The 15569-nt window shown below is 41.0% G+C and overlaps 1 protein-coding gene across 3 annotated transcripts in view; it reads right to left on the bottom strand.

The window, feature by feature from the left end:
* nle1 (notchless homolog 1 (Drosophila)) overlaps nt 1-15569 on the bottom strand; it is a 28552-nt gene that overhangs the window by 9650 nt on the left and 3333 nt on the right. For all 3 annotated transcript variants that reach the window (XM_069911508.1, XM_069911507.1, XM_069911506.1), the window contains exons 2-6: nt 10554-10697; nt 8838-9055; nt 5996-6075; nt 1947-2023; nt 1413-1510 (exon numbers count right to left, since the gene is read on the bottom strand). In XM_069911508.1, the coding sequence (XP_069767609.1) occupies nt 1413-1510; nt 1947-2023; nt 5996-6075; nt 8838-9055; nt 10554-10688 (608 nt within the window). In that variant the 5' untranslated portion in view covers nt 10689-10697. The remainder of the gene's footprint in view (nt 1-1412; nt 1511-1946; nt 2024-5995; nt 6076-8837; nt 9056-10553; nt 10698-15569) is intronic.

Below are 15569 nucleotides of genomic sequence, written 5' to 3'. Positions count from 1 at the left end.
GAGCCTGAGAATACAGCAATGGTACATAGAAATGAATAAATGTATTCCATTGGAAAATATAATTTAAGAAATAACATCACAGTATTTGAACAAATTTGGGAACCATACATGGAACACAACAGAGAAGTCCTACCGCGGACCTCCACCCCCTAAAATGACAGAAGGAGAAGAAAATGAAATGAACTGACCCAGTATGTAAAAGTAGAAGACACAAATTTCTTGTTTATTTTCATTGAGTGATGACATTGTTTAATGGGTTCAATGTATCGTATATGTTGAACATTGAGTGAGTGGGGGGGGGGGGGGGGTGAAGGAGGAAGGGAAGGGAGGAGGGGAAAGGGGAGAAAATGACACTGTATATTCAAGAGGGAAATGTTTGTGTGTATTTTGGTCAGAATGGTTCATAGTGTGAAAAATAAAAAAATTTTTTTTACATCTTTAACCAAGTTACAGGTCACCCGTCCAAAAATATCCTTAAGTGAATCAGTGTGATATTTTATTAAACATACAGCACAGTAACAGGCCCTTTCAGCCCACAAGCCCATACTGCACAATTAACTTACAATCCCCTGCACATTCTGAACATCAGGAGGAAACTGGACCACCCAGAGGAAATCCACGCAGATACAGGGAGAACACAAAATCCTTACAAACAACACCGGATTAGAACCCTGGCCACTGGCGCTGTAATTGTTGTGTTAACCTCTGTGCTGACCATGCCTGAGGCACTGCAAGACCTCTTACAATATTTAAAATACTGTCTAAAAACAATTTATGCTCCACACTTTCTATAATGTAGCACACATCAAAATTCACTCTTTGATTGTAAAGCTTTTTGCATGAACTTGCTCAGTCAGGCTGGCAGCAGGACAGCAGAGCTATCAGGAAAGATAAATAGAGGTTTATTTTCCCCAGAACGAAGGAGGCTGAGGGGCCTCATGTTTGAAGTATACATATTTATTAGAGGTCTAGTTAGGATAGATAACCAGTGTCCGTTTTCCATGGTAGAAAATTGAGAGCATTAAGGTGATAGGGACAATATTTAAAAAAGATCGGAGAGGTAAATTTTTCACACAGAGTCACTGGTTTCTGGAATGAGGTGGTGGGGCCAGGAACAGTAACATAAATCAATTGGTATCTAGACTAGTACTTGAATGAGCCTTGATATGAAATTCATACAGGAAAGCAGGATTAGTACAGATAACCATGGTGGGCAGAAGAGAGAAACAAGAATCCAACAAGCACAGAGAAGGTCGAGGGACTCTGCAGGTCAGGCAGCATCTAAGGAGAGAAATGGTCAGTCAACATTTTGGATTGGCAGATACAGTGGGCCAAAGGGCTGTTTCTATGCTCTATGTCACTGTGGCATTGTGATGCTGGCCTCAGATCCCTTTTATGAATTATTCACTCACACATGCAGCGGTTCCCAGCAGAGATACGTAATCCACTTGGAGTGTCCTGTCAAAACACTGCCAATTTGCTTTCCTGTGCTGGGATCCCATAGGAATATCTGAAATGACACAGGCAACATATGAATTTACCCAGGAAAAACATTCGACTTCATATATATAAAAAACATCCACATGCTGGCAATGCCTCAAACACAACTTGGTGTAAAGATTCCCCGCATTTCAACTGGCTTTTGCAGGCAACGTATGGCAAGCCATATTGTTCCACCTACGGCTGCTTCTCTGGGAACGCTGATCCTCAAGGGAATAGAATAATTTAATGACATTAAGTAAAAAGTATGCAGGTGAAAAAATATATTTCCCTCACCCATTCTCAAAAAGTTTTACCAGTATCTTGTGCTACATTATGTCCCTTTTCCAGAATGACATGGGGAGAGTTTGGATGTGAGGCAAGAGGTTTCAAACAGAACAAGATGAGCAGAGAATAAACAAAATAAACTTATAAATATAAACAAGGAAGTTTTAAGATTTAAATACCTGACTATTCTTGCACCCAGATGCTAGCCTTTTCCCATCAGGAGACCAGGCTATGCTCAATACCCAGTGCTTGTGACCTGACAAAAGAAATGAAATTCACTGCAAACACGTTGACAGTTTCTTCCACTGCAGCCATCAGGCGCCTGAATGAACCCCACAACAATGTTCTCAAGCTGCCCTTGCTTTGTACCAATGGATCTTTCTCCTTGTAACTTGGTACTCTGTAACTGTGCTGCCATCCTTCCATTTGTAGAGCTCCATTTGTTGACCTGTTAAGACTGCTCATGGAAGAATCCCTTTCACTGTATTTGGTATATTTGTGACAAAAAGATGAAACTTGTTAAGTGTTGATACTGCTGCAATCTAAAAATGGTGATATCCCATTTTCGCACAGCAAGTTCCAACAAACAGCAGCGTAATGATGGCAGAATAGCCCAATTTTTTTTGATATCGGCGGAGTGGGTAAATACTGGAATGCCAAAATTTTATATCCACTGAGAAGGTTGGAGCTAAAGTTTGACGTCTCAGACAAAAGGCAAGACTTCAGCACCATGCTAACGTACACTGTGCCCTCAAATCTCCAAAGCAGATGTGAAACTGCAACCTCAGGCTTGGAGGTCTACATTCCACCCGTGGATCCTCAGCTAACTCAATACAGCACCAATCAGCTTCTTCCAATTAACTTGATGTTTGACCGTCACAGTGAAGTCAGTACTGGGATGCTCAGCATTTCCCTGCACATCAAGTATTCTCAGCTGGACTGCAGTTCTGTTTTTTTTTCACACTATAAACCATATTGACCAAGATACATACAGACATTTTTCTTCTTAAATATATACAGTTCTGTTTGATGCAGATTGAAACTCTCTCTCCATCAGATGCTTCTGCCCCAAGTGGAAGAAGTACGCCATCTGTTGTTCTGGGCTTGTCATTTATTTATTTTATTCTATAATCAGGAACCAGAGATGTGCCATTTCAAATTTTTTTCAAAGCACTTACAGTCAAAACCTATACAGTACTGAACTATGGCCTCTGTTGTTATGTAGAAACTGCAGTGGGCAAATTAGGGAAGAACATTCATTGATGGCAAGGCCAGCAGGAGTTGCATCTTAACCAGCCAGGAGTTGAGCTGAAGACACAAGTACACAGAAACATGTCTTTATACATGTGCAGGGTTGCGTTCACAGAGGAGCGCGCAGAGGCACGTTCATGATAAAGCCTGTGCGGGGATGCATTCGTAGAGTACATCAACTGGCTGCAACATGGCCTCGAAACCTGAAAGCTATAGAAAGTGACGCGTAACCAGGGCCATCACAAGCACCAACCTCCCATCCATCCATTGAAGACATCTGCCTCAAAAGGACAGCCAACATCATAAAAGACCCCCATCACTTGGTCAGAATCTTGCTGCTCCCTTCAGGAAGAAGGTCAAGAACAGTTTTTTTCCAAATAACTATTAGGTTCTTGAACTTCCCCATCCTTCCCTAAACCTAAACTGTTACAGGACCATGAGAAGATCTGCACTATTGGAAAATCACTGTTTTTCTTGCACTAGCTGCAACTATGAATATTTTATATTTACTTATAAAATATATTTAATATCCTTTTCCTTCCTTGGCACATTGTGGTAATTTATTTTATACTTTTGGGATATCTTCCATACCTGTGTGGCTGGCAGCAATATAGAGTTTCAGTGCATCTCTACTGTATATTGTACGTATGGTTCCACCAACGTTGTCTCCGCTCCATCCTCAACATTCATTGGAGTGACTTCATCCCTAACATTGAAGTACTTGAGATGGCAGAGGCCGACAGCATCGAATCCACGCTGCTGAAGATCCAACTGCACTGGGCAGGTCACGTCTCCAGAATGGAGGTCCATTGCCTTCCCAAGATCGTGTTCTATGGCGAGCTCTCCACTGGCCACCGTGACAGAGGTGCACCAAAGAAGAGGTACAAGGACTGCCTAAAGAAATCTCTTGGTGCCTGCCACATTGACCACCACCAGTGGGTTGATCTCGCCTCAAACCGTGCATCTTGGTGCCTCACAGTTTGGCAGGCAGCAACCTCCTTTGAAGAAGACCGCAGAGCCCACCTCACTGACAAAAGACAAAGGAGGAAAAACCCAACACCCAACCCCAACCCACCAATTTTCCCCTGCAACCGTGTCTGCCTTCCCGCATCGGACTTGTCAGCCACAAACGAGCCTGCAGCTGACGTGGACATTACCCCTCCATAAATCTTCGTCCGCGAAGCCAAGCCAAAGAAGAAGAATGTCTGGATGGAATGAGTTCAAAAAGACAAAGTGGGCGATTTGTTAGAAAGCAGGAGGTGAATTGCACGTCAGCAATGCAGATGTGAATGTATGTATCAAAGAAACCCACTTAAAACACTCAGTGTGATCAAGGCCATCCAAGTATTGGATTGAGGTTTAATACCTTTACTAAATCAAGCGAGCTATCCAGTTGAGCAGTAAAACACAAAGGTCTGCAGACACCGTGATAGAAGTAAAAAGACAATGCTGGAGAAACAGAAAACTTTTTAAAATCACAAATAAGGTTACCAATGTTAAGTTTGGAAGAACAAGTAGAACTGAGTGCCCCCTTCATCCTAACAGAAGTGAGGGAGGCATTGAGCTCATTACAAAGCAATAAGTCTCCAGGAGAAAATGGTTTCCTGTTTGAGTTTTATAAAGAATTTAAAGACTTGTTGAGCCTTCCTTCTATGAAGGTATTAGGTCAGGCAGCAGAAATGTAGACTCTCCCAGAATCTTTTTCTACAGTGATAATAACAAAAAAAAAGGATCCTTTAAAACCATTGTCATTTAGCCCTATCTCATTGTTGAATGCAGTTTATAAGATTATTGAAAAAAATTTTGCGACGAGGCTGATGAAATTTTTATCGAAGCTAATATGGATCAGACAGGGTTTGTAAAAAAGACACAGTCTGCGGATAATGTAACTAGACTACTTAGTAAAATACATTTGGCACAAAAGAGAGATTTAAGTGTGGCAGGGGCTTTAGACATGGAAAAGGCATTTGATGGATTAGAATGGGACTTCTTGTTTAAGGTGTTGGAAAGATTTGGTTTGGGACAGTTATTTGCAAATTGGATCTAAAGTTGTTACAAATGGGAAGGTTTCTGCACCATTTCAATTAACTAGATCGAGTAGACAAGGATATCCATTATCACCAGCAATAGAACTTGCAGAATTGATTTGATCTGATCCTGATATTAAGGGATTTAAAGTTAACAGAGAGGAATATAAGATTATTTTATTTGCTGATGATGTTTTGATTTGTTTGACAGAGCCAGTATGTTCGTTATGTAAATTATATTTAAGATTAGAAGAATTTGGGAAAGTGTTGGGCTATAAAATAAATTTGGACAAAAGTGAAATTACGTCCCTCATTAGTGGGGAACATACTCAGTGTCAAAGAGATATCCAAGTTAAATGGCTGGCGAATGGAATAAAATAATTAGGGATAAGCGTAAAATATCAGTTATGTATCTTTATCTTTGCTAGATACAGTACACTGTTTGAGCTGGTGAGTTTCTCCAACATTGCATTTTTAGAACTATCCAGTCTCTCTTGAACAGGTACATGATCCTTTATCGGGAATCCTTGCGGGACAGTGTGTTCCGAATTTTGGATTTTTCCAGATTTTGGAAAGCCCACCTGAATTGTGCTGCTGTATCTACCCCCACCCCCTTCCAGTCACCCCAGCCACCTCCCCCAAGCACTGGCCACCTCTCTCCCCACTTACTGGATTTCGCAGTTTTCCAGATTTTAGATGTCCGGATAAAGGATCGTGTACCTGTACTAGTTAACTGAAATCTTTGAAGGGGCGCTCAACTTATTGCTTTGTGTTCCCAGGGTGAATTGCAGCATTTTGTCAATGTGGCTTATATATCTTTGTCTCCTATGGACGCTGTGGGTCCTGCTGAGTTTCTCCAGGACTTTTGAGTATTAACTACAATCACAGAGTCTGCAGACTTCATTGTTTCTATAGGAAACATAACATTCACATATTCAGCACAAACTTACCTTTGGCTGTGAAGTGTGGAGTTTCTGTCGACAAATCCCAGAACCGCACTGTGGTGTCTCCCGATCCACTTGCGAGATACCTGTAAAGACAGAAACATGGGGTCAGTGTTGTGCACAATAAACCATTAGCAATAATCCAACAGTACAGTCAGCAAAATAGCATGAACTAAAATTCTGTACAATCAACGAACTTACCACTGATCATTAAGAAAGGCCATAAGTAGCTATCAATTCTCTTTATATCTCAAAAAATAAATTTTGTTTATAAAATAGAGGGCAATACAATACATTAAGTACATGTCTTTCTTTGCATATATAGAGCCATTCAGTTAATACATTCATTATATCACCAAAACAATATATTCTATTAACAAAGCACCAACGGAATCTTTAAATTTCTATCAATCTCTGTGGCAATGACCTTGACCTTTGTGGCAGTTTAGGAGGTTCACAACTGGCCAGCAGCCACATTATCATCAAGCTGGGTGAGCAGAGAATTCATCAAACAAGGAAGTAAACACCCATATTTTTTTTTTAGCTTGTTTCAATTATTTTTACAGAACAGGAAATAAAGACAACAACATTTACAAAATAAAATCACAGAATCTTAAATACTTCCTGGTATTCTTCAGAGGAATTTCAGTGGCATTGCCATTCAATCTTGGGATCTTTACCTCTATGCCCATCCCCTTGTTACTCTCAGTATCCAAAAATTTACTGAAAGACCAAACATGTCATCTAATGGTATATGAAGAAAATCACTCTAAAGGCTCCTCTGAAGGAAAACATTTCTTCTCATCTCAGTTCTCAATCAGGTTACAACCCTTGGTGTGAGATTCTCCAGCTAACTAAAGGATCCCTTCATCATCTATCCTTCCAATCACATCTAAAATGTAATCACTTTCAATGGTATGGTTATGCATCTTGGGAAGTTGAATTTGAGCAGGACATGAAGAATTAAAGCAAGGATCTTAATTTTTAAATTTAGACATACAGAACGTTACAGGCCCTTTTGTCCCATGAGCCTCTATGCTGCCCAATTACTCCCAAATGACCTACACCCTTGGAATGTTTTTGAACAGTGGGAGGAAACCCATGCAGACACGGGGAGAACGTCCAAACTCCTTACAGACAGTGCCAGGTTCAGACCCTGGTCGTTGGCATTGTAACAGGCTAACCGTGATTCCTTTAAGAACACTGAAGTACAAAGGGACCTTGGGTACAAGTCCATCTCTCCCTGAAAATGGTGACACAAATGGATAGGGCAGTAAAGAAGACACTTGGTTTGCATGCCTTCAATGGGATGCGGCCTTGAGTAAAGGGGAACCGCTGTGTTATGGCCCTCCAAGTAATGGAAATTCTCCCTTACAAAATTCACAAATCACATCCTAAAATTTAGAGATACAACTTAAAAAGTAATTCTCTTTGAATTTGCATGAAGAGTAAAACACGTTATATTTTCCAATTTTCATTTCTTGATGCATGTGCCTTTCCTAGGCAAACAACCCTCCCTCCAACATGAGATTGCCTGTGTTAGAGTTGCAATATCAGTCTTTCCCATGATTGAGGGTGGTGACTATTTAGAACAAATTACCAGAAGAGGTGTACAAGGCAGATTTGTTTACAATATTTGAGTGAAACACTTCCACTCTTTTTTCAAATCATCCTTCCCCTTTTCCCCAGCCTTCTATATATAATCATCTGTCTCTTTTTTGACTCATACCTTGAGGAAGGGCTCAGGCCCAAAATGTTGGTAATGCATCATATGGACCCTGTGAGACCAGCTGAGTTCCTCCAGCATTTCTGTTATTTTACTCATTTACAATGTTTAAATGATTAAGAAAGGTGTATGAAGAGATAAGAATCTAATGAAGACGAACGTGATTAGCACACAGAGTCATCATGGTCGGAAGGATGAAGTGGGCCGAACAGACTATTTCTATGCTGGACAATTCGATCATACGTCATCTCCAACAACACTATTTGATTGATGAGGTTGATGTTTGCAGTGGAATAACAGCATTAGAACATTCTTGACAAAATCCATGACATAAGCTTGGAGGATAGCCACACCAATGGTGCCCCTACAGAGGCCATTATCTTTAGTGTTGAAGGTCAGATCATCCAACATCAGTGAAATGACAGCATGCATTAGCTGAGCACATAGGATTAAAATGCCCAACACACCACTTGGGTATGGGAACAAGGAAGTCAAGAGAAATGCATGAATAAACCCTAAAGTTAAATGTTGTCATATCAATATTATACAGTGGGAAGCAATAGCTCAGAACAAGGTTAAATGAATTTGACAAAAGCAGAGATGATGTGAAGTTCAGCTATGAATTTAGCGAATGATGAAGGAGTTCAAGCAGTGTATGACATGCTTAAGTTCTTTGTTTTTCTTTCACTTTGTACCATCACAATATAGGATATGCAAGACTAAGGGCAATTTGGATTCAAAGCGGTCCTGGTCAATAACTATTGGGGCCGTTGAGGCCAAAATGGGCTCCCCCACCCCACAGAGCTATCCATTCGACTGCATTCTTCTGCGCTTTTCCTTCTATCCCAACTTCAGTTATTTACCTTCGTATTTCCCTCCTTTAACTCCTTTTGAAATCTCCAATTGATTGTTTCCATCAGCCCTGCAACCTCAGCATTCTGATAAAGTTGCTTCCTTAAACCTTTCCTGTATCTCTTGCACAACATGTTAAATTTATCTCTGCCAGTTTTTTGAACCAGGGACAGACATTTTATTCACGTAGAAAGTGTTTTGTACTTTACAGTGTCACTAAAGTGAACATATCAGAGAAACTTTTAGTTTTATATTCTTTGAGGTACTTGCCTTCCAGAAGGACTAAAGGCCACAGAAATAACTGCCTCGGTGTGTCCTTCCAAAGAGCTCGTGCACCGTGTCACTGCCCGAACCCGAAACACTGCTTGTGGTTGATAAATTATATCAATAATCTTTTCTGTCTCCACTTGCTGCTCTTGCAGTGTCTTTTCCAGCGAAGTGACTATCTCAGTCTCATTCACGTAGAAAGCCAAAGGCAACAGATCATCCTGAAGGTAAAAGACAAAAAGAAAATTCTATTAAGGCTGTTTATTTTTACACTCAACCCAATGATATTTTGTCTCTCTGCAACACAAGATGATCGACAATGAAAAAGGCTTTGACGCTTGCTGGCGTTTTCTCATTCTTTGATGAAGGGATCAAGCACAAAACATCAGTTATGTATCTTTGCCTTTGCTACATAAAGGACACTGTTTGACCCATTGAACTTCTCCAGAATTTTGTGTTTTAACTTCTATCACGGTGTGTAATGGAGAGGCTGCAGCCACCACAGGGTGGTGCTGCCGTGCTCCTATTTGGAGGACACAATGTATGTCAATGAAAGACAAGACTCACCCCAAGCCATCAAGGTGACCCTTACGATTGGACCACTTAAATTACCAAGTTCTGCAGTCCTGACAATCTGCCTGGACTCAACCCTGACCTTCACCCAAATGGGCCAGGTGAATCACTTCGGCTGACCCCTGCTGAGCCCCTGAACTTGACTTCAAGCCAATGGCTATAGATGCCAACGGGGCCCAGTCTGCCCTGAGTGATTGACATCAATACTGGCTGCAGAACTATAAAGGACCATGTGCCCCTTTGTTCTGTGTCTTTTGACCTCTCGTGGCACATAGGTATAACCTGCTCATTATCACGTTGTAACTTGTTTGAGTTTTCAGAACTCAACTTGCCTGCCATGTGAAATATTTTATTGTCTGTAAGTTTCTTCAGGACTTAATTGAAAGGCACTATATCATTTAAAAAAAAAATTGAAATGCTTATTTTCATGTGTACTAAGTTGCAGTGGAAAGATTGCTTTGTGTGCTATCCAGGCAAGACCATTAAAAAAAAATAAAATTAATTTAGACATACAGCATGGTAACAGGCCCTTTCAGTGCACAAGCCCATGCTCCCCAATTATATCCAATTGACCTACAACCCCTGGAAGTGGAAGGAAACCTGAGTACCTGGAGGAAACTCATGCAGACACAGGGAGTATGTACAAACCCCTTACAAAATGTACGCTATTACTTTGCCCAGACTCCTCAGCGACAAACTCAATCAGGGACCCATGCAAAACTCTTACTTCTGCAGTTTATTTATTTATTTTTTAAATTCTCTCTGTATTTGTTATGTGTTTACAGTTCTTTATTTGTTTACATGAGCACACTAAATAGTTTCTTTTGCACCACCAGTAAGTGGTAATTCTTCCTGGCCCACAGGAAAAAAAATCTCAGGGCTGTATGTATGTACTTGGACAATAAATCTGAATCTGAAGTACAACTAAAATAGAGCAAGGGTCGTGATTGGTGGGTTTTATGAGATGAAAAGATCATCTTTTACAAATAAGAGCTTCGTTCAGGAGTCTGATAACAGGGGAAAGAAACTGTCCTCGAATCAGGTGACGCACCTATTTTCTCTGGCCAGCTGAGGCCACAATCACCAACCAACTGCAGGGTGCTAAGGGCTTTGCAAGACATATTGAAGTACTGAAAAGACTTTTACCTTGGGCAGCAGTACATCGCACACAAGTTGCAGTTTGTCTGGTGTGATTTCAATGGGCACATCGAAAGGTGACCCAAGAACCTCCCCACGCTCATTCTTGAACTGCACCAGAAGTCGCTGAATTTCTTCCCTCATTGTCAAAAGCTGGAAAAACAATAAGAGATCAGTCTTGTGGGCTTGACACAAGTTCTCAACACCAATGCTATTCACTTCAACGGGATTTGTAACCAACAGATACTTACAAATACTTGGCTTCCATTGTAAGATAATTTGCATTACCCGTTGAATCTAAAATTTCAACATAGTGTTCCACTACTTCTGATCACACTTTAATGTTGCTATTTAACAACAAAAATCTCAATGAATAGTTTAAAACAGCTGTTCTCAACCCCCCCCCCCCCCCCACCTAAGTAATTCCTTACAAACAACAGAGCACCTATGCCACTGGATTAAAGCTTTGGCCACAATAAATACCCTTGCAAGTCTTTGACAGCGATCTATCCCAAATTTTAACTGAGGCAAACAACTAAACATTGTGGGTGTGGTAAATTTCAAAGCTACCAAGAAAGAGCTTTGTTTCACAGTTCCAGTGGCCTAGGATCAGTCCTGACTGTATGGAGTTTGCAAGTTTTCCTTTCAGGAAAGTGGGTTCTATGTGAGTGCTCCGATTTCTATACATGCCTGAGGTTCTAGGTTAGTTAGTCCGTGTGAACTGCATCAATGGGCAGGTGAGTGGTAGAACCTGGGGTGAAATTAATGGGGATGAGGAGAGAATAAAATGGGAATACTGTAGGTTTGATGTGAACAGATGCTTGATCGTCAATGTGAACGGTGAGCTGAAGGTGAACACATGCTGGTGCTGACCCACGGAGAGCAGGCAGCAGAGACGGGTTCCAAATGCCCAGACCGACTACCGTCAGCTCTGTACAGGCTTTAAATAGCCTGTTAATGGAGCTGCTGGCAGTTTTATTTAAAAATTCTGTGATCACAAGGTCTGCCCACAAGATGGTGGAAACTATGATTCGCAGCAACCACAAGGGGTGGCAGACAACTAGCACAAGTCACCAGAAGATAGGGAGACCACAGGCGGTGGGCTGTTGACGACCTGAAGCGAGGAACTCAAGCAGGCTGTGGGCAACTGGGGTCAAGAGATTCACATCAGGTGGCAGACAGCTGGAAATTGGCTGAAGGTATAGCAGGTATTGGTGCCAAAGGCACTGAAAGGTTTTTGATTGTGTCAGAGGTTTGGATCTGAAGCTCATGCTACAAATGATTTGGACTGGACTCTGCAGCAGTACTGGAGGTGAATTCATGGACACTCGGTGACTGAGGGGAATCTTTTGCATCTTTTTCTCTGATTGTAAGAGACAATTTCTCCCAACAGCACTGTCTTTACATTACATGACAATAAAGAAATCTTGAACATGTCTCTGGCACATTTTTTTTTTACATAAATGTCATTTCATTTTACTTGGTGTTAATCCAGTCATCTGATTCCCAAAGCATCTTGGATATTCTGCAAGATTACCTAAATTAGTTGCACTGCACTCCACATTACAATCGAACTCAGAAAAATTAGACAATGGAGAATTGGCCTTCCCACAACTCAGGCCCGTCATTGACTAATCTGTGCAAGTATTGATATCAATAGGTCTTTAGAAACATGCTCTACAATCTCAAGCATTATAAAGCACCAAAAGCTCTTCTGAAAAATATGGTGCTTCTTTTATACCTAGACTTCAGACTAAATCGAAAGAAATTTATGTACATACAGAAATGTGTTCCTGAATTTAAGAATCTCTGGATGTAGCTATACATTCCCAAATCCCTAATAGCCAACAAGAATCACTCTCTTTCTACAGATGCTGCCTTACTGGCTGAGTGCTCACAACAATTTTATATATATATCTATCTACATTTACTCCCAGCCCTTCAATTCTTCCCCATTAGCACCAAGATGTGAAGCCCTCACCAAATTGAGCAGGCTGATGTTTCAGGTCGGTACCCTTCATCCACACTAAATTAGGAAGTGGTGATATCATGTATATCAAGTTACATAACCTCTTACTTTTCTCTCCAACTTTCATCCCCCTCCCATAGGTCTCTTCAGCCTTCCCATCTTTTGTCCAATACCCTATACAGTTTTTGGTCCCCCTCTAGGTTCTTTTCACCTTGGATATTATCCCTCACTTTAGTCTCGATAAAGGGTTCTGACCCAAAACATCAATTTGGTGGTGTCAGACTCGGGGTTTGCTGAATCTTGGTAGTAAGTGATGCTATTCACTTCTTCATAGATTCACTTCTAGCCATGAATGCTACTTGACCCAGAGTTCCTACAGCATCTCGAATGATAATTAAGCTGGTGACAGGCGATCCTGATACACATTTTTCTGAGCAGCAGATAATTTCATGGATTGGGTTTATGCAGTCAGCACACTAATTCTGCTTGCTCTTTCTACAATCAGACACGTTAAAATGATGGAACACAGAAAGACTGGCTGCGTAAAGTAAGTTAATTTGTAAAGGCTGGTTAATCACCACAGTAAGGGACCATTCCACCCATGCTCATTTTAAAATTAAATCAAACTCCTGCACTCATTAACCAAGTGCTTTGTTCTGGGAGGACATTCTTTAAAAATTGCCATTGCTGCATCTACCCATCCACCTGCAAGGTTCTATTAACACTCCTGACTTGAACTCTTCAGATGATCCGGAGGCTTTCGGGGAGTGATTCTATGCAGAGACATGCATGGTTTCAAGCAGAGCCTCAAAGAGAATTAATAAAATAAACACATGTACCTTTGGCACTTTAGTAATATATTCGATCACAGGATGGGAACATTACTTGCAAAGCCAATATTTATTGTCAATGACTAATTGCTCCAGATCCAGGGAAGTAGTCACTCACCAACTGGGTAAGGAAAGCTGATATTTTTCCCTGAAGGATTTCAATGAAGGAGGCGGATTTTTAATGAAAATCTCATGGTTCATCAAATAACTGAAACCAATTTCAGGTCCAGATTTAATTGCTTAAATTTAAATTCCCCAGTTACCGTGACGGGATTCAAACTCATGTCTCTGGATCAGTGGCTCTGAGTTGTGGTTGCTAATACAGTAAATTTATCATCACTCTTTGTACAAACAAGACACTATTAGAAACCAGTAAACATTAAATTATAACTCTGCATTATCAGGGAAATTAAGGCATTTTATTGGGAAACTGGGGTACATCTGGTGTGGCCAATATCAATAACTCATTGAAAATAACTAAAAATAAACCTCAACTCGTGACTGAGGCCATAACCAGAGATTAAAAATAAATTGAGGGTCGAGTCTTGCCTCCTTCAGCATTTTTTCAGAAGTCCAGGCCCCACTCCACAAAATCTAAGTTGACGCAAGAATGAGGTTCTCAGTGAGTGTTGCAAAAATATCACTCTTAATCATACTTTTGATTTATCATTGTATCTCTCATTGCTACTGAAAGAACTGGGGAACTCTTCCTATTGGGGCCACGTCCTTCAGCCAACAGCACTACAATATTTATTAAAATTCTTGCTCTTTGTGGTGCTTCCTATATACAAATTGGCAGCCATGTTTCTTTGACTGCAGACCTCAAAAGTATTTCAGAGACTGAAATGCATTCGCTTGAGGCCCAACGTTGTTGGGTGATATATACATGGAAGCAGGCCCTTCAGCCCACTGATTTGCACTAACCACCCATTTTATTCTCCCCACATTCTTATCAACTCCCCTTGGATTCTACCAGCCACTTGCACTCGAGGGGCACAAACCAGTCCTCATTGAGGGGTCAGCGGTGACCTTCAAATTCCTGGTTATCAACATCCCTGCCGAACTACTCTGAGCCATCATGTTGATGCAATCATGAAGGCTTGCCAGCAGCTATGCTTCATGAGGAGATTAGGTATGTAATTGAAGACTCTTGTGTGTACATGGGGAGCATTCTGACTAGTTGCATTACTGTCTGGTATGGAGGCACCAATGCACAGGACAGGAAAAGGCCTCAGAGGTCGTAAACTCAGCCAGTGCCAGCTATCATGGGCATTAGTCTTCACATCTTATAAGAGGCAGAATCTCAAAAACGGTTTCATCAAGGACGCTCACCATCCACGCCGTGCCCTTTTCTCATAGCTACCATCAGGAAGGAGTTCAGGGGCCAGAAGACAAACACCCAACATTACAAGAACAGCTTCTTCCCCTCTGCCATCAGATTTCTGAAAGGGCAATTAACCTATATACACCACCTCACTCTTTTTCACATTTATGCACTAATTAATTTTAAATATTTTTTTCTACAGAACTGTAATTTAAGCAATTTTTCAGAACAGCAAATGTTCATGACAATTAACTTGATTCTGATTTACAGCAGGAAATTAACCTACCAACCCACCCATCTCAGGGCATACAACATCCAAGAGAAACCCTCACAGTTACAGGGAGAACATGCAAATTCTACACAGACAGCGCCCAAAATAAGGATTGAAATGTGGTCTCTGGTGCCATGAGGCCGCAGTTCTACTGACTGTGCCTCCATGCACATGGAAGATGCTACAGAAATTCAAAACCTTTCTCAATCAATTTGCTTCACCAATATGCCTCCAAGCTTGGCCGCAGAGAAGCAGAACCACCCTGAGCAGATAGACAAGACAACAAGGTCATATGGGGAGATATAACACAAAGTACGATCACCAACCATCAAGGCAAAGTAATCAGGATCAAGCTTCTCATCTCTGCTACCAACAACTACTCAAGAACTCATACTAATGAGGATGTAATTTGACCTTGTCTCTAAAAATCTCAACTTTCTGGCCACTTTGGAGTAAAGAAGAGGGAATAAAGTCTGGGAACATCTGGCCAATGCTGACGGAGGGACCAAAGGAAATTCTGATGATTACTACTACAAGTGACCATAAGACACAAGAGTAGAAATAGGCTATTCAGCCCATCAAGTCTGTTCTAACATGTTTAAAATTTTTTTTAGACTTACAGCATGGTAAC

The sequence above is a fragment of the Narcine bancroftii genome, chromosome 14 (genome assembly GCF_036971445.1).
Source record: "Narcine bancroftii isolate sNarBan1 chromosome 14, sNarBan1.hap1, whole genome shotgun sequence".
Classification (NCBI taxonomy): Eukaryota; Metazoa; Chordata; class Chondrichthyes; order Torpediniformes; family Narcinidae; genus Narcine; species Narcine bancroftii.
Note: the sequence above shows the minus strand (reverse complement) of the source record. Positions and strands in the feature narration are given on the sequence as shown.